Source organism: Amblyomma maculatum, chromosome 10 (assembly GCF_055883805.1).
Source record: "Amblyomma maculatum isolate TAMU_Amacu chromosome 10, ASM5588380v1, whole genome shotgun sequence".
Taxonomy (NCBI): domain Eukaryota; kingdom Metazoa; phylum Arthropoda; class Arachnida; order Ixodida; family Ixodidae; genus Amblyomma; species Amblyomma maculatum.
This window is the reverse complement of record NC_139353.1, coordinates 21,075,861-21,094,509: the sequence shown is the minus strand read 5'-3', so window position 1 is coordinate 21,094,509 and position 18,649 is coordinate 21,075,861. Positions and strand designations below refer to the sequence as shown.

Sequence of the window (18,649 nt, the reverse complement as noted above, 5' to 3'; positions counted from 1 at the left end):
CTTCCTCCCCTTAATCAAAATATCGTGTCTACAACAGAGTCATCGCCAGCCCATTGAAAGCATAAATCATAGGCTGAAGACGCGCTCACGTCAGTTGTCTTTGCTTACAACTAGCTTTTTTTATCTGCTTTCGGCGTTTGCCCTTTTGCCTTTTGGTTGCCGTTTTTCTTTTCTTTTCGTCCTTTTTCTGTGTCTGCTTTTGAATGAACATTCTGTTTTTGTTTTGTTTTTGTACTGGGCTCGCTTTTGGGAACAGGCTGATCGCAGTCACAGCTTCAAATTGAGCTTCTCTGAAACTGCCCTCACACAACACAAGCTGTGGATTTTGCAGACAGTAAAACAAGATAAGATCCCGTGATTGAGATTGTAAGACTGCGATAGATGCAGAAAAAAGGAAATTCATATTCTCCATCTTTTTCCATTTTTTTTTTTTTTTTCAGTCCAGGAAGCTTGAAAAATTAACCTCCTCGGTTTTGTGGCTCACATTTTTCTTTTTTTTTTTTTTTTACTGTGATAGCATACCTTGCAGTACAAACTGCTTATTTAAAAAAATAGGTACACGCAGCGCGGATGATGGGTGGCCCTCGCTAGATTTCCTTTGGATCATATTCATACGGTGTGATATTCACACCTTTTATGTTTTGTGCCGAAAGTAAGGTTTCTTCCATATTTATAGGCTCAAAAATTTGAAATCATGCTGCAAATAGCAGTATTTTGTTTTTCATCTAAGCTGCTCTGAATCTGGATTTTACTGCTCAAAAACTAAGATTTTGCTGCTCCTAAAATTGCTAAAAATCATATTTGAGCTGTTGCAGCCCTGCGTTTGGATTGTTGACTCCTACTTTCAGATACCCTCAAAGAATTCGTTCTAATGAAACACTGCTAAAGGCCTCCTCAAGGGTTTCTAGTAATTGGCAGGATGCCTAAATTTCTAAAGTAGCAGACTGGGGAAGCGCCGTTGAACTTCGAGGAGTAGCAGTAGTCATCTCTGGCCATTGAAAAAAAATTATTATTTAAGTTAAGGGAGTGCCCTGAAAAAAAAACAAGGTGGTATGTAGAGAAATCACTGGGCTCCATTCTACAGAAAAATCTGGCTTCTACATTGTGAGCTAATAAATGACAGCCGACTTGTCGTCATCAGTCCAAATACAAATTGGCTGCACTAACACTTCAGTTTTTACTTCTGTTTAGATTTTGGGTTGCACATACTCGTTGGCATATAGTTGTAATCTTCACACTATATGAAGACCGTCAGACATAGATATAAAGCTCCACTTTAATGAAGCCGTATGAATGTGCCTGTATTGCATGGCCTAATAGTAGCTCGGGATCTAAGGATCTAAGGGCCCCAGGGGATTCTATTTTCATCTCAAAAGTGCCGCCCAAGTTGACAGCTCCTACCAATTTGGCTTCAGAGAGACAAACATCAGTGAAATCGCTGATTAGGGGATCAATAAAGTGATGAGCGTACCTCTGGCAGGTTGTAGTTGACAGGTGACATGACCAGGCACTTACCTGTCGTTGGATTGTGGGGTGACACAGGACCACATGATGGGGCCGAGTTGGCAGGAGCTCACAGCACCTGCCAACTCAGGTAGCTCCTTTAAAACATGAAGGACTAGATGGAAATTTGTAAAAACCCGCGTATAATACGAGTTTTTTTTCCAACTTTCAGCGTTCCAAATTTCCGCCTCGTATTATTTGCGGATCCCAACCAAAATGTGAAAGTTTTGCGAGAAGTTTTGGTTTCGTTGCCGCGTGGCTACGGCTTGGCTTTGTTATCGATGTGCGGCTACGGCTTGGCTTCGTTGCCCTAACGTGGCCGCACCCCGCAGTGGCCACGACGTCGAGGTGTCGTCTCTTCGTTGTTGGGTCGTCGAGTGCGCACAGCATCAGCGCATGTGCTCTCGTGCAAACCACGGTTCGCGAAAAAGTGCACGCTTTTTTCTTTAAGTGAACGAGCAAGATGCCAGGGTCTCGGAAACAGTACTCGGCTGCTTTTAAGAGAAAGGTGATTTTAGTTGCTGAAAACATCGGCAACAGTGCGGCCGGGAGGCAGTTTGGCGTCACCGAGGGAAGCATTCGCGGATGGCGACGACAGAAAGAAGCCCTTTTCGCGTGCAAGGGAATGCGAAGAAGCTTTCGCGGGCCAAAGAATGGCGCATTCCCGGAAATTGAACTCGCTCTGACGGAGTTCGTACGAGAACAGCGAGCATCGCATCTAGCTGTGAGCGTAGAGCTTATGCAGGCAAAAGCTAGGGAGCTTGCAAGGGAAAAGGGAATTCCGAGCTCCGCCTTCAAAGCAAGCAAGCACTGGATACATCGCTATATGTGCCGTGCTGGATTCTCGCTACGCCGGCGAACCTCGATTTCACAAAAGCTGCCCGAATCCTTCGAAGAGCTGCTGGTGGCTTTTCAGCGCCACGTGATTTCTTTGCGAAAGACCAAAAACTTTCAGCTGGGGCAAATAGGCAATGCTGACCAGACGCCGGTTTACCTGGACATGCCATCGCCCCTCACCGTCCATAAGAAGGGCTCTAAACAAGTTTGTATCCGGTCTACTGGAAACGAGAAGACGCGGGTTACAGTCATGCTATCGTGCACGGCAGACGGCCGCAAGCTCCCGCCCTATGTCATCTTCAAGCGCAAGACAATGCCGAAAGGTGAGGAGCTGCCGAAGAATGTCATCGTGAGATGCCATGAAAAAGGTTGGATGAACGAGGATCTTGTCCTCGACTGGGTGAAGTCAGTGTGGTGCAAACGGCCCGGTGCACTGTTGTCCTTTCCATCCATCCTCGTGCTGGACGCGTTTCGTTGCCATTTGGCCGACTCGGTGAAGAGGCTGCTAAGCGACTGCCGCACAGAACTTGTTGTGATTCCGGGTGGGATGACCTCACAACTTCAGCCTCTCGACGTTTGTGTCAACAAACCCTTCAAGGACGCAGTCAAGCGATGCTACGCGGAATGGATGCGGTCAGGTGAGCCTGCAGTGACGCCGGCCGGGCGGCTGAAGCGAGCATCGCCAGCCACGCTGTGCAAATGGATTGTGGACGCGTGGGCAAGCATCCCAGAGGAGCTTGTGCGCCGTTCGTTTAAGAAGTGCGGCATCTCAAACGCCCTCGATGGCACAGAAGATGAGTACCTGTGGGATGATTTGTCCGACAAAGAAATTTCCGAGGAAAGCGCTGCTGAAGATGAAAGTGATTGAAGTGTGAGGTCCGATTTCAATAAATGTCTTGTTTTTTTCTCTCTCGTATTATATGCGGTAAAAACGTGGGCAAGCATCCCAGAGGAGCTTGTGCGCCGTTCGTTTAAGAAGTGCGGCATCTCAAACGCCCTCGATGGCACAGAAGATGAGTACCTGTGGGATGATTTGTCCGACAAAGAAATTTCCGAGGAAAGCGCTGCTGAAGATGAAAGTGATTGAAGTGTGAGGTCCGATTTCAATAAATGTCTTGTTTTTTTCTCTCTCGTATTATATGCGGTAAAAACTTTTTTTTCCATTTCGCGTCTCCAGAATTTCACCTCGTATTATATTCGGGTTCGTATTATACGCGGGTTTTTACGGTAACCCTCGGTACACTATGGACCATTAAGTGTGGCCGGAGACCCCTATGCCGCGCACGTTTATTCGTAGGGTTTGGTTATAGTAGAGCTTTATGTCTATGTCGGATGGTCTTTCACATAATGAGGTGTCTTAAGACTGTATGATAATATGTTTGGAATAATAGTAAAACGCACAAGTTAACGGACTAGAGGCAGCAGAATGTTTTGTTCGCATTTTTTTTTTTTTTTTTTTTGATGTGATAGTATCCGTGGGTTACAACACGGAATTCACCAACACCACCTAAATAGTATATAATTAAAATTTTTTTCTTGTGCAGTTTTTTTTTTCTTTTTTTTTTTTTTTGCAGCCGCCAATGGCAGCTGTGTTATCTCCGACACGCTGAAATCATCTGAGATGTGCGAAAACTCCAATTATAAGTTGCTGCTTATTAATTTCTTTATTTATTTTATCTTTTAGGCAGGCTTGCATAAGAGCTAGTGCAAATTGGTGTTAGCAGAGCAGTAACCATATTGCAGCTTTAGTATACCTCACATGACCTTCGAGCATCAGTGACCATCAGAGCCATCAAATCGACACTTGAAACCGAAACTGCATGATGCAAAAAGTTTAATTATAAATCAATTATTTGCTGTTTGTTCGTGCAATGCACGCTGCTATTCATGTTTATTAATGTGCTGCACGTAATTCCACAACCATAGTACACAAAGAGATTTTGGTGACTCTACTTCATTGAGGGATGTGTGGTGAAACGAGCAGTGAATTGCATCTGGGCGAACGAGGATTCGCAAAGAGAGCAACAGAAAGGAGCAACTAACCCTGTCTTGTCACACCCTCAAAGGCTTCCCTAAGGGTCCCTCCAATTTTTTTTATTTTCAGGGTACCCTCTGCCTTTGGTTCCAACTCTGCTTGTGATGTACTGCGGCTGTCATGTCTCCATTGACATCATGGACTGGGAGATGAAAAAAAAGAAGTCTTAGCATTTTGTTGCGAAGCTGTTGGTTGTAGTTTTGCGAATTTTTTTTCTCACTCTGTGATCAGGTGCCACAAAAACAAGAAAACCTGTTATACTGCCTGTCATCATTAACACAGAAGAGGTAATCATTTGCCAATGTGTTCCGAGCCTATCCCAGAGAGGTGAGAAATGAGTGCATTTAATAGTATAAACCTAGGTTTTCTTACTTATTACGTTTTACACTAATTGAAGACTGCTTACAGGTTACACCACGGAAGGTGGCTTAGCCAAAGAAAGGTAAAAGAAAAATTGAGAGGTTTTGTTTGCTGAGACTGCGAAATCATTGTACATTATGTAAGTGAATTAAGGGTACGTTGCATTATTTTGCTTGTTAGATTCGTATATTTATATGGTCTGGACACCTAATAAAATCGCTTTTGCCTGTTATTGCATTGACGGCCATCTACCGTTTAGCCATTTGTACAATAAAATAAAGGTTACACATTTTTTCCAAACCATTTGCCATACCATGTCTTCGAAGTTTTAATATAGCATGTACTCATACAATTGTTTGCTGGAGTTTGAATGGGCAACATCTATACTTTTCAAAAGGTGAAGTTTTTTTCTAAAACTTTAATTTGCGATTGCATTTTATTTAACTTTTCCCTCTCTTGGTTGCAACCAATTGTGTTGTGGAATAATGAGGAAAACTGCTCTAAAATGGCAGTTATTGGGAAACCAAAGCTGGACTATGAAGCTGGAGAAGTGTTCTGCACGATTCGGGGTGGCACAGTGGTTACGGCACACGACTACTGTTCCCAAGAGTGCAGGATCGAATCCCGGCCTCAGCGGCCGCTTTTTGATGGAGGCGAAAAGCAAGGCGCCCGTGTGCTGTGAGATGTCAGTGCACGTTAAAGAACCCCAGGTGGTCGAAATTTCCACAGTCCTCCACTACGGCGTCTCTCATAGCCTGAGTCACTTTGGCATGTTAAACCGCACAAACCAAACAAAACAAAAATGGCTCCATAGACAGTTTTAATATAAGGAGGTGGGAGTGGTGAATTTTTAGTTTGGAGCAATTAGTTATTTTGTTTGAAAAGCTTCGAAACGAAGCATATACTTTCGGAAGTTTGCAACTGGCAGTGTTAGCAGTAAAAAAAAAAAGGAGGCGTTTCATTAGCATTTGTGGAAAGATATTTACAATAAAAAAATAAAATGAAGCAAAAATGAATATTTTGCAACATACATAAGTAATTTTCAATTTTTAATTCTTAAATATTAAAATTTTCAACATAAATGGTGCTGACATATTTGATGGTGCTGAGTGATTGCACTTTCATAGCACTGCCAGAGAGCATGCTTTGCCTGAACTGTCTGTTACACAAAAGTCTAAACATGTCAGCAAACCAAGAGAGCAACGGATCTGCCTATATATGTGCACCCAAAAAAGGATGGAATGTCCCATTCCTGTAGCATAGCATTTTTCAAACTTTTTGAGACTGTGAATACGTCATGTAGAATTACTATAAGCAAGAAAATTTGGTCCCATAAGGATCCAGAAAGGAGAACCCGGCATCAATGATTTTCGACAGAAATAGACTGTTCATGCTACAGGCATGAACAGGCATGAACAATGTCTGGGTGAGGAGGCTTTGCCCTTGCACTTGTCCTTAGGAGTTTCGCTTGAACAGCCGAAGGGAACAGTTAGCATCGCATTTCAGCATACGGTGTTTCGCGTGGACTGTCTCCACAGTGCACCACGCAGGTGGCAGCTGGTAAATCTTCCGCTATCCCTGCACCCAAAATGCGCGTTCCTGCTGCGGTCATACCCAGCCTGTGGGCTGCATTTATGCTCCATGGCAGCCACCCTGTTTGCACTCGTCAATCCGGCTTCCTTACCAGACAACGGCCATCTTGGGTGCCATGTGTTGCACAGACACCGGGTGTTCGTGTACCACGGCTGGTGCGCATCGGCCTTTAATTGCTCTTATTCCTGGGCTGTAGTGGGATTCGTCGGATACACGACTTTCATGTGAGTGCGCGCTCAGGCGTTAACACCATTTCAATAACTGATGCAGCGATGATGCAATGCAGGTCCTTTCACTATACGAGATTTTTCCTACACAATATGTAGACGAATGGCTATGGTCTCACGGTAAACTGACACTAGAGCATGTCACATGGACCTGTCGTAAAGCAAACTGAAACCTCATCATAGAGAACCCGAGTGATGCAGTGGGAGCACTTGCCGGTCAGCAAGGATGAAGTGCAATGATTTCTCTTGCGCCTAGCGACAATGGCAGCAGTGAAGTGCGGCATTCTGTACCGAGGGTCAACCACGGCACAGAAGTGACTAGTAAGGGTCACGAACGCCTCAGTTCAGTTCAGTTCAGGCGTTCAGTCGTGTCCGACTCTTCGTGACCCTATGGACCATGTCACGCCACGCTTTCCGGTCTCTCACTATCTTCTTAACATCACATAGCTTCATCTGCAATGCCTCGAGAATGCCATCTAACCATCGCGTTCGCTGCCTACCCCTTCTCCGGCGACCCTCAACCTTTCCCAACATCAAATCTTTCTCCAGCGACTCCTCTCTTCTCATCAGATGACCAAAGTAGCTGAGCTTTAACTTTAGAATTTGACCCTCCAATGAGCAGTCAGGGTTTATGGTCGACAATATCGACTGATTTGATCTTCTGGCAGTCCAAGGAACTCTTAAGAGTCTTCGCCAGCACCACAATTCAAACGCGTCAATTCTTCGGCGGTCAGCCTTTTTCACAGTCCAACTCTCGCATCCATACATCACAACTGGAAAGACCATAGCACGGGTTATACGGATCTTGGTTGGCAGACTAATGTCTCTGCTCTTTACTAGGCGGTCAAGGCTAACCATTGCTCTCTTTCCCAGAAGCAGGCGTCTCCTAATTTCATGGCTGCAGTCTCCTTCCGAGGTAATCTTGGCGCCCAAGAACAGAAAATCTGTCACAGCTTCCACTTCTTGTCCATTGATGCTCCAGGACTTGATAGGGCAAGACGCCATGATCTTCGTCTTTTTAATGTTCAGTTTAAGCCCAAACTTCTCACTCTCTTCTTGTACGCGCATCAGAAGTCTCTCGAGTTCCACTTCACTTTCTGCCATTAAAGTGGTATCATCCGCATATCTAAGGTTGTTGATACGTTTTCCAGCAATCTTCACTCCAGCTGAAGACTCGTCCAGACCGGCCTTCCTCATGATGCACTCTGCATATAGGTTAAATAGGCAGGGCGACAGTATGCAGCCTTGCCTCACCCCTTTCTCAATCGGAAACCAATCAGTAAGACCATGCCCAGTTCTGACTGTGGCCTCTTGCCCTTCATACAGGTTCCTGAGGAGACAGATGAGGTGAATTGGAACTCCCATCTCTCGGAGAGCTTGCCACAATCTGCTGTGATCTACGCAGTCAAACGCTTTCGCATAATCAATAAAGCAGAAGTAAATGGGTTTCTGGAACTCTCTTGCTTTTTCCATGATCCAGCGAAGGTTGGCAATTTGGTCTCTAGTTCCTCTGCCCTTGCGAAACCCAGCTTGCACGTCCGGAAGCTCCCGATCCACATACTGCTGCAGCCTACCTTGCAGGATTTTTAACATCACCTTGCTAGCATGCGAAATAAGCGCGATCGTGCGGTAGTTGGAACAATCTTTGGCACTGCCTTTCTTTGGAATGGGGATGTAAACTGACCTCCTCCAATCCTGTGGCCACTGCAGGGTTGTCCAAATCTTTTGACATAATGTATGCAGTGTGTTAACAGCGTCGTGGTTGAGGTTTTGAAGCAACTCAGCTGGAATACCATCAATTCCGCTTGCTTTGTTCTTAGCAAGGCTGGCTAAGGCCCATTCAACTTCACTCTTCAGGATGCCCGGCTCGAGATCAGTAATCACAACCGTCCTATGTTGGGATTGCACATCCGGGTCCTTCTTGTACAGTTCTTCTGTGTATTCCTGCCACCTCTTCTTTATCTCTGAGGCTTCAGTGAGGTCCTTGCCTCGTTTGTCCTTTATCACGCCCAGCTTAGCACAGAAGCTTCCTTTGATATCTTTGATTGTCTTATACAGAGCTCTTGTGTTTCTTAATTGGCTGTTGTCCTCAACTGCTTGACACTGTATGTTCAGGAAGGCATTCTTATCTCTCCTTGCTATTTTCTGAAAATCCGCATTGAGAACCTTGTATCTTTCTCTTTCCCCCATACCTTTTGCCATCCTCCTTTCCTCAGCTATTTGCAAAGCCTCTTCAGATAACCAGTTTGCTTTTTTGCATTTCTTTTGCTTTGGAACTACCTTAGTAGCAACTTCTTGTATTATATCACGAACATCAGTCCACATCTCTTCGGGCTCTTTGTCTTCTAGATCTAATTCTTGAAATCGATTCCTCACTTCCACAGCATATTCTAATGGAATCTGATCCAGATCATACCTGAAAGGCCTTCTAGTTTTCTGCGTTTTCCTCAATCGAAGCTTAATTTTGGCAACAAGAAGCTGATGATCGGTGCCACAATCGGCCCCAGGCCTTGTTTTTACTGCTTGTATAGCGCTTCTCCATCTCTGCCGGCAAATAATATAATCGATCTGATTCCTGTACAGACCGTCCGGTGAAATCCATGTGTACAGGCGCCTCTTGTGCTGTTGAAAATGAGTATTCGCTATGGTCAGGTTGTTTTCTTGACAGAACTCTACTAGCCTCTGCCCAGCTTCATTTGGCTCACCAAGACCGAACTTGCCTGTAATTCCGGATATTTCTTCACTCCCGACCTTAGCATTCCAGTCTCCTATGAGAAAAACGACGTCTGATGATGGGGTGCGGTCTAAAAGGCATTGTAGGTCCGCATAAAATCTCTCAACGTCAGCTTCTTCAGCAGCAGTGGTCGGTGCATAGACTTGGATAACTGTTATGTTGAAAGGGTGACCTTGGATCCGAAGTGAAATCATTCGGTCGTTTTTGGGGTTGTACCCTAGCACTGCTTTGCCCATTCTTCTGTTTACTATGAGAGCGACCCCATTCCTTCTCTTGGATTCGTGCCCACAATAAAAGACATAATGGTCGCCGGAGTTAAATTCTCCCATTCCGGTCCACTTGAGCTCGCTGATACCCAAGATATCAATGTTCAATCTGTCCATTTCTCGCTTGACGATATCCAGTTTACCTTGCGTCATAGATCTTACATTCCATGTTGCTATGTGATATATTTCCTTGCAACATCGGACTTTCCGGTCGCTTCCCGACACATCCACAACTGAGCGTCCTTTTGGCTTTAGCCCAGCCGCTTCATTCGTCCTGGAGCTACTAGGAATCGCCCTTTGTTCATCCCCAGTAACATGTGGGACGCCTTCCAACCTGGGGGGCTCATCTTCCGGCGCCATATCGATAATGGTATTGTGACTGGCCATAGGGTTTTCTTGGCAGGAAATACTGGAGTGGGTTGCCATTACCTTCTCCAGTGAATCACATTTTGCCAGAACTCTCTGCCGTGACCTGTCTATCTTGGGTGGCCCTACACAGCAGAGCTCACGAACACCTCAGATATGTGGAAAATAAAGGTTTTCCATCTATCTGCAAATTTTCAGTCCTACTCCATGAAGCTGCGATATCGTTTTCGGGTGTCGTTTTTGACTGTGGAGCTTGTGACAATATGGGCAACTCCAATAGCATGCCCCAGTGCCTTTTATAGTTTGAATCACTGTAGCATGCTCTTTGTAGCCGCTATCCATTTTGGTCATCGCCAAGAGGGGTCATCGGAACCCTCGCGCTCTACCTGCTTTGCCGTCACATTGCTAGCCTGTCGTGTCTGTATAATGTGCTTGTTATGTTGGCGTGGCTTGCAACCCTCCAACTTTTTTGGCCCATGTGCTCCCTGGATTAATTAGGGCTACTGGGGATGTTGTAGGGAGAAGATGCATTGGTTCTTCACGGCTTCAGCCTCCAGGTGGACGGCTCGTTGCTGGTCAGTGGAACTTCGCTCCGCAGCAGGATCTTCTAGGCTTTGCTACCTTTAATGTTTTCTCTAGCGCCCAGGGATCTAGAGCATTCCAAAATTATGTGGTTTTCACTCACGATTACCTCAGTTTTGGCGGTGGTGGCTGAGTGACGTTATAGCTGTCACATGGTTTCTCCTCGGTTCGAGGTCAAACGTGCACTTGGCGAAGAAGGTACGGAGGACGGAGGGGAGCAGTGGTGGTGGTGGTAAAAATATTTATTGTGGGAACCAGGGTCGATTACAAGGATTGCAAGGATTCCTGATCCTGGTTGGTATCTCAAGCCGTGCCTGGCAGCGACTGCTTCAGCCCAGTCAACTAGCATCTGCTGTGAGGTTGGATCCATGCTGAAGACTGCGATCTCGCAAACCCTCTTAGTCCCTGAAGCCACAATGGGGCAGTGGCGGGAAATCTGTATATAAACATTATATGATCGAAAGTGGCTCTAGGTGTGCCGCATAGAGAGCATATGGGGTCGTACCTGCCCAGGTGTGCCAAGGACAACCAAGCTGGGGAGGGGATGATTTCGGCTTGTAGCTGTCTTCAGATTATTTGCTGGGATTCTGAGAGAGATGTGAGGCGGGGGATAGAAGAGTCGTTCTCAGTAGTGAATAGTTATGATAGGTGAGAATTAGTCTGTCCGCGTGCTTCCCCAGTCTTCGCCATGCCCCGCTCGGTTGACGCGCTCGAGTAGTTGAGTGGGCTTCCTCGTTGCCGGGGTTTCGCGCGTGGCCTGGTACCCAGATGATGTGAATCGGTCGGGGAGCTGTGGAGCCAGGAGTTTTGATGGGCGACTGGATGTATCTTCCCTCTTGTGAAATTTTGGATGGCCAGTTTATAATCGCTGAAAATCAGTGTGGCAGTGGAAGAGGAGATGGCTAGTGCTATAGCTGCCTCTTCGGCCTTTGTAGATGTTTTTGCTTTGACAGTGGCGGAAACTGTGGGATATAAGTTATACTAAAGTACACTGATGGCATATGCCGCGGGTTGACTGTATTCGGCCGCGTCTACGTAGGCCGCTTCGGTGTCAGTCGCATGGACTTTGTGTAACGCCTTGGCTCGAGCCTCCCTTCTTGCCTTGTGAGTAGGATGCGTATTCTCAGGTAGGGTTGTATGATAAGGTTGTCCCGGATGTTTTGGGTGACGAGGCGGCTGTTGTCGAAGGGTGGACCGATCGATTGGAATTTTACTGCGTCCAGGATGTACCTACCCGTATCTGTCGAGGAAAGTGTTGATATGAGAGGGTAAATAGTAAAAGCACTTGCTTTTAGAAATAAAACAAATCGACTCATCTGCGCGGAAAGGTTGGCGCATGACTACTGATAAGCAACGTACAAGCTATGATCAAGATGAAAGCTTTCGGTCGTGCTGCTTTGTACCGGCCACCCATTATTCACTTAAGGGACAGCTAAGGGAGCACCTATTTTTTGATTATTTTTAATTTTACTTATATTTTAATTTCACTTTTTATGATTATTTTTACCGTATATCTTACCATGTTATGTCTCTCTACCGCTTCCCTTTTTATTAATGGGTAATCAATGTATGACTATGTAGGCGGCTTTCACGTGGGCGTGACTTTGTCGGCGCTGTAAAAGAGGAACTGGTTGGTACATCGGGAAAAAGAATGGTGCCATAGGATAGAGCGTCAAGGAAAGGTGTGCAAGTGACGAAATGGTTGATGTGGTTTAATTATATAATCAGTTGGAGCTAATAACAAAAATAATTGGTTCGCAGAAAATGATAAGTGCAATGTCTGTCACACTTGTTCTGTGGACACCTTAACCGAGTGGAAATAGTGAAAGGGGTGGCAATTTCGACCACCTGGGGATATTTAACGTGCGCTTACATCGCAAAGCACACTGACGCATCTTCGTTTCGCCTCCATCGAAGCTTTAATAATTAGAGCCAGTTAAGTGGTTTAAGGAAAGGCCTAGTATCTGTCACTCACGGAAGAAAAACTATAGTTGGTATATCGAAAAAAAAAATGGTACCATCATATAGAGCATCGAGGAAAGATGTGCAAGTGACAAAATGGTTGATATTAGGTACTTAATTAGAGAGAATTAAGTGGTTTACAGGAGAGGAAAGGTCCAGTACCTGTCACTCGCGGAATCCCTCTGACACATCTCGCGGAGAAAACAGCAACGCTTAGGCTTACTCATATTTCTAGTGCAGTGATCTCGGAATTTTTTCCTCTGTTTGTTCAGTGTCTCTGTTTCGGCCTCCGCAACTGAAGTGCCTCCGATTTCATTTTGAATATTCCTTAATAGATCACTTGATGATTATGTTCAACCACCGCGGTGGCTTTGCAGTAGCTAGGGCAGCCGATAATAAGCCGAAGCCCAAGCTAGCATCGAACATTAGAATAATGTTATATGTTACGCGTGTGTGACCTTGAAAGTATTTGGTTGCGAGTTCATAATCTATGGTCGAATTTTTTTCTCACCTGTTTGAGGCGAAAATTGTAACTGGTCTAAATGGTTTAAAGAACAATTCCCAGTTGATACCAGTTATATCCCAGTTTAATCCCAGTTTGATCCAGCTGGGATCTAACTGGTATCAACTGGGAATTGTACCTTAAACCATTTAGGCAGTTACGATTTTCGCCTGGGATGACGTCAAAGCGAAATCAAGGTCACGCCAGGGAAGAAAATAGTGATAAGTTGATTCGTTCGTAGCTTCAATTGACTGCGCCGCTAAATCCAGTCGGCATCAAGAATAGAAGCCACAACGAGAGAAGATGCAGCAATTCCATCGCAGTTTATTTCATCCCTCACTTGTCTACCTATACGAATACCCTTGACGTCACAGCCATCGCTCGGCTGTTCAAACCGGTTCCCCTTGTCCTTTCTAGCTATCGCACTATCGCTCCCATCTGTACTTCCCCTTGCTAACCTCTCCCCATCCCATTTTCTTTCCCGCCGGATGCAGCTCGGGTGCTTTAGATTTTAGATAGCAGTTGCCGCTGCCGGAAACGCTCTTTTCCTGCCTTTTTTCGTTTGATTATGCAATAAACCACAGCTACTACTTCAAACCGGAACAGGTGAAAAATATGCTTCATTAAATCATTTAGCGGTCGTAGGCGTAAACCGCGTGATGGAACATGCAATGTCTTGCGCATCATTACAAGCAAAATGCGACCAGAGTTTAATTTCTATGCTTATTTAATGAAGGGTATCGACCACCAACTACATGACTTTCGTCCCCGAAAGCGGCTAAGCTGATGAATGTCCATATCGCGGAACAAATAGCGCAGATGATTCAGTTGGAACGTCTTATGCGTTTAAAACATGGTACTTGGGGTGCTGTGTTTGCGCTGAACCTCCTGCGCTCTGTTTCGTTTTTTTTTTCTTCAGACAAAATTATATATTTCCCGCGGCGGCCTGCGTGATTTTAGCGAATGTCAAATTTGTTTCAAAATACAGTAGGACGCCCTTATCTCTGGATACGAACTTTGCGTTTGGTTTAATCAAATGCGATAATTAAAATGACAATACTAATGATCTAACAAGCGTCCGCCGGGAGGGCAGTTTGGTCGTGAAAAAAGTTTCATTTTTGATCGTCCTATTTTTGTAACGTTCGGTATAAATGAAATGGCCAGTAACTGAGCTCTACAATCGTTGAATGCCAGATACAAGCTGTACCACAGAGAGAGCCTTATCATATGTATAGTGTTTTTACCCTGATGTTAGTTTGAAACGAAGCTCGATCTTGGAGGCCCTTTAAAACCGAGTGTAATGCGTTGTGTCAAATTAACTTGCTTTATTTTTTTAAGGCTATCGCGAAGGATGTTCTAAACATGTCATGTAGTAAGTGCTAAAATAGAAACAGTCCATGCGCTTTTAGGACGAACCGGATAATAAACCATGCAGACAAATTTTTCCTTCTTAGACCGTCTCGTAACGTTGACGGGTCGTTTATTTCAAAGAGCCCTCAGACGACCTCCCCAGCGACGTCTCGGTAACGTCCTTAGACGCGACGCTGGACCGCTTGAGTCGTGTACCTCCTGACCACCGGCGCCGCTCCGCTTGCGGCTACCCCTTGCGTCACACCCTGCGGGGTTGTTATTTCCACAAGCGTCGGTGTCATGCTGCTCGTAGTTCCTTGCATCGCGTACTGTGGTCCTGTCACCTGAACGTGCGTTGGAGACATGCTTCTGGAACTGTACGAAGCTGGCGACTGCGGCACTGTGTACGCAGATGCCGTATGCGTTTGCGTCGACACGTTTGTTGAATGACCTCTTGGTGACGACGCTGTGAGTGCCATCTGCCCTCCCGGTGCGTACGCCAGCATCCCGGAGCTGGGACCATAGAATCCCACGTTGCTGTAGGACAAAGCAGACTGCTGGCTGGTCCCTGAGTATCTTGCCATAGCTGCGGGAGTCATTGAAGTGCTAGACGCAGCAAGTGCGGCATGTGAGGTGGTTTGCATGGGCAGCGCAAGGGGAGCCATCATCGCCGTCGGGAGTATCATCGGCCGAGATTGTCGTCGGGGCTTTGGGGGATGATCGCAAGGCGGAGGTGTGACGACGACGACAGGAGGCATCGGTGGTGGGAGGAGTTGAGGCATAGGAAGGCGGCGACGGCGCCTTCGCTTCGGTCGGACCATCATAGGCATGGGAACCGGAACTGGCACTTCGATGCGCTCGGGTTCGGGTGGGGGAGGAGGAGGAGGAGGAGGCGGTGGGGGTGGGGGTGGTGGTGGCGGCGGAGGTGGCGGGGATGCTTTTTTCGGTTTCTTTTTCTTCTTCCTCTTTACACGCCTCTTGCGCACCACCTTTTTGGTGATGGTGCTGCGGCTGATATCGCCGACGGCCAAAAATATGATAGCGATGGCACCAGCGGTTAATGCACTCAGCAGTCCGAAGAATACCGACAGCACCAGCGCCATCCAGTGGCCTATCAACTCGTCTGTAAAGAGAGGGCATGCCGCTGTCATATCTGTGTCTATGATTTTATACGGGTAGAAGCAGTCACCGATGGGCTTTCCCTTTGAGGCAGCTGCTGTGTTCTCTGCTGGGGGTGATGGTAGTGGTGGTGGTGACGGCGGCGGCGGCTGTGGCTGCAAAAGCATTTGGCTTGATACGGCGTCCCGCGCAATGGCTAGCGCTTTCTTCTTGACGTCCTTTTTGGGGCATTCGGCCAGGCTTTTGATAGCCGTCGTGTTCTTCACGGAGCACTTTGCTAACAGTGCGCTGGGCACGAGACGGCAGAATGGCTCCGGTCTGTGTGCCAATGGCCATACCCTTGCGACGCCGTCATTCAAAATGCCGTAAGAGCCGTCGCGGTATGGTCCACAGAAGTATGTGTCGGCCAGCACGCAGACGGGCAACCAGCGCGCTATCATGGGCAGCGCCACGGCCAGATGTGTAAGCAGCAGTACCGCTCCGGCTAACAGAACGAAACCCACAAACACGGGGCTGCTGCCGCCTTTTTCCAGGTTCTTGCGGCGCCGATTCCAGGCGCCGCACGCGAGAAGGGCCGACGCCACAGCAACAGCGAGCGCGAATCCCAGAATGCCCATCTGGAGTAGGGACATCGGTCCTACGACCATGTTCTGAAGCGCTGCATATGCGCCGAAGTTGTTCTCCCAGGCGGACATGTTGCCCTGGAGCCAGGTGAGGCCGCTCGTCGTGACAGTTAATGCTTTATCAATGTCCGGGCCTGGGTCTTTAGCCTCCTTGAGTAGCTGCACGGTGAGCTGGGTGTAGTTGCGCAGCAGTCCAAAGGTCCACTCGTAAGCCTCTGGCCATTTGGTTTTTAGTCCGTCGCTCATGCCGTACCAGGTGCTGATCATGGACAGGAGGCAGGCCAGCTGGACACCGGCACAGGCGAGCAGGATGAGCTCGCATAAGAGCCACGGTATGAGGCCTACGCCGGCAACGTAACGCCTGAGACCTAGCGCCCCCAACGGCAAGAGCACGAACAGCTGCAGCAGCACCATGCCCAGCACGATGTAGCAGACGAGGGCGACGGAGCTCACCGAGGGCTGCTCCGTGTCCAGGTAGGAGACCAGTGCGCCAATGGTGCCGTCGCGGGCCAGCTCGGTGAATAGGTCGGCATTCTCCGGCGCGGAGGTTAGGCCGGCCACCGTCGAGCGGCCCTTGGTATTGAACCAAGGGCTGGAGCCGCCCTCACTGAAGTCCATGTCTAGCTGGACCAAGATGGGTCTCTTGGCAGCCGGGACAGGAGCTGCGGGAGGATTGGGAGGTGGGTTGGCCATTGCGCTCGGAGACTGCCTTTCTGTGTTGTGTGGTTCAGAAGGCGGCCTTTCTGTTCTTCGTGGAGACGGGGTTCCGAACGCGCCACAGCGCTGTCCTCCTTCTTCTTCTTCTCGTGCCGCGAGCAGGGCTCTTCCTTTTCGCTTTCAGCTTTGGTTATTTCAGCCATATCAGCTAAATAACTCCTCGCATGAATGAAGGTGTTCACAATTACCCACGGACAAACTCCACGAAATGCAGACCGTTGTTTCCACGTACAAAAGGGAAGCATTTATAACTGCCGACACATATGCCTCTGCCGCATGTTCGATGGCCTAGTCAAGAATAAGATCATCTGGCGGTTCAGTGTTCAGAGTATATCTCTCAATATGACCGGCTGCACAGCCATCGCCGCCGCACTGGAGGTGAACAGGACGCTCTGCTGCATGGAGTTCGGCAGGCCGTCCGCTGATGAGGCGTGCCTCGGTGTTCTCAGTGCGGGCATTGAGAACAATCCTGTGATCCAGACGATTGAGTTGGGCTACACCGCTTCCAGCAGCGCGGGGCTTAAAGTCAGGAAACGTCTCCGCCACAACATGTACTCGATGATGCAAGCCATTGAGTTTGTTTTGGCCCACACAGTTGGCAAGTTAGGAGCCGAAGCATTTGAACTGTTCAAAGAAAGCACATTCTTTCGTTGAGAACTGGGCAAGGCTGGAGCAAGCAGTGGTCATCCGCCGACACTGGCATTGATAAGGGAGGCCGAATGCCTCGTTGAGGACTACTACTTTCGGATTACGGGAGTAGTTCCTTGACAAAGGCCGGATCCCGGCCGAAACGTCGGATTAAAGTTTACTGCTTTTCCACCGTGTGTCACCTCCTTTACGTTTATATATGTATATATTATATTCGCTTTCACGGAAGCCGAATAAACCAGGTTTGCAGCCTTAGGTAATAATTGGTTGATAGGAAGGGAAAGGCCGCTTGTTCCTGTAGATATCTCAACCGCGAGCCGTAAGGAAAGGGATGATGGTGGGAGTGAAAGTGGGAAGAGAGGAAGAGGAGCCGTAGTGGAGGACTACAGAATAATTTTGACAACCTGGGGATCTTTAACGTGCGCTGCCATCACACAGCACACGGACGCCTCTTCGTTTCGCCTCCATCGAAACGCAGCCGCCGGCGGTCGGGATCGAACCCGGGTACTCCGGCACAGCAGTCGGGTGACTTACCACTGCACCACAGCGGCGGGGCTTGCAACCTTAGTTCTGACGCATTTTAGAGGGCAGTTCTTATGTGTCCGTTTGGCTGTTGCGACGCGTCGCCATTGGTGCCGTTATCGTTGTTGTTATGGCTGTAGGAAGAGGGAAAAGAAAATGCACGGGCCTGCTACTGGCTCTGTAGCTGAGCCACATCCGCTGCCTCGTGCGGACAGAAGAGTTTGATTGATTGATTTATAGGAACGGCAAGGCGCGGTAACTGTCTCACTTGTTTTTCTGTGGACACCTCAACCGCGCCGTAAGGGAAGGGAGGAGGGTGGAGTTAAAGTGGAAAGAGAGAAAGAGTAGCCGTAGTGGATGGCTACAGAGTAATTTCGACCACCTGGGGATCTTTAACGTGCGCTGACATCGCATAGCACACGGACGCCACTTCGTTTCGCCTCCATCGAAACGCAGCCGCCGTGGTCGGGTTCGAACCCGGGAACTCCGGCACAGTAGTCGGGCATCTTACCACTGCACCACCCAGGCGGGGCGGATAGAAGAGAGAAAGGATAGAAGAAAGAAAAATAAGAGGGAGAGAAAACGCGCACCGCCGTCGCCCACCTCCGAAGCGGTGGAGGGTGCAATGACGGCCTACAACAGATAAAAATTCGGTGATACAACTGATAAAAATTCGGTGACAGGCTAGCCCCCGCTGCAAGGG

General features: G+C 47.7%; 1 protein-coding gene across 1 annotated transcript in view; it reads left to right on the top strand.

Annotated features, from left to right (window-relative positions):
* LOC146175794 (protein-cysteine N-palmitoyltransferase HHAT-like) overlaps nucleotides 1–5,038 on the top strand; it is a 30,575-nt gene extending 25,537 nt beyond the window's left edge. The window contains exon 12 of the mRNA XM_084582155.1: nucleotides 4,445–5,038. Coding sequence (XP_084438281.1) covers nucleotides 4,445–4,545 — 101 coding nt within the window. The 3' untranslated portion in view covers nucleotides 4,546–5,038. The remainder of the gene's footprint in view (nucleotides 1–4,444) is intronic.
* The last annotated feature ends 13,611 nt before the right edge of the window (nucleotides 5,039–18,649 follow it).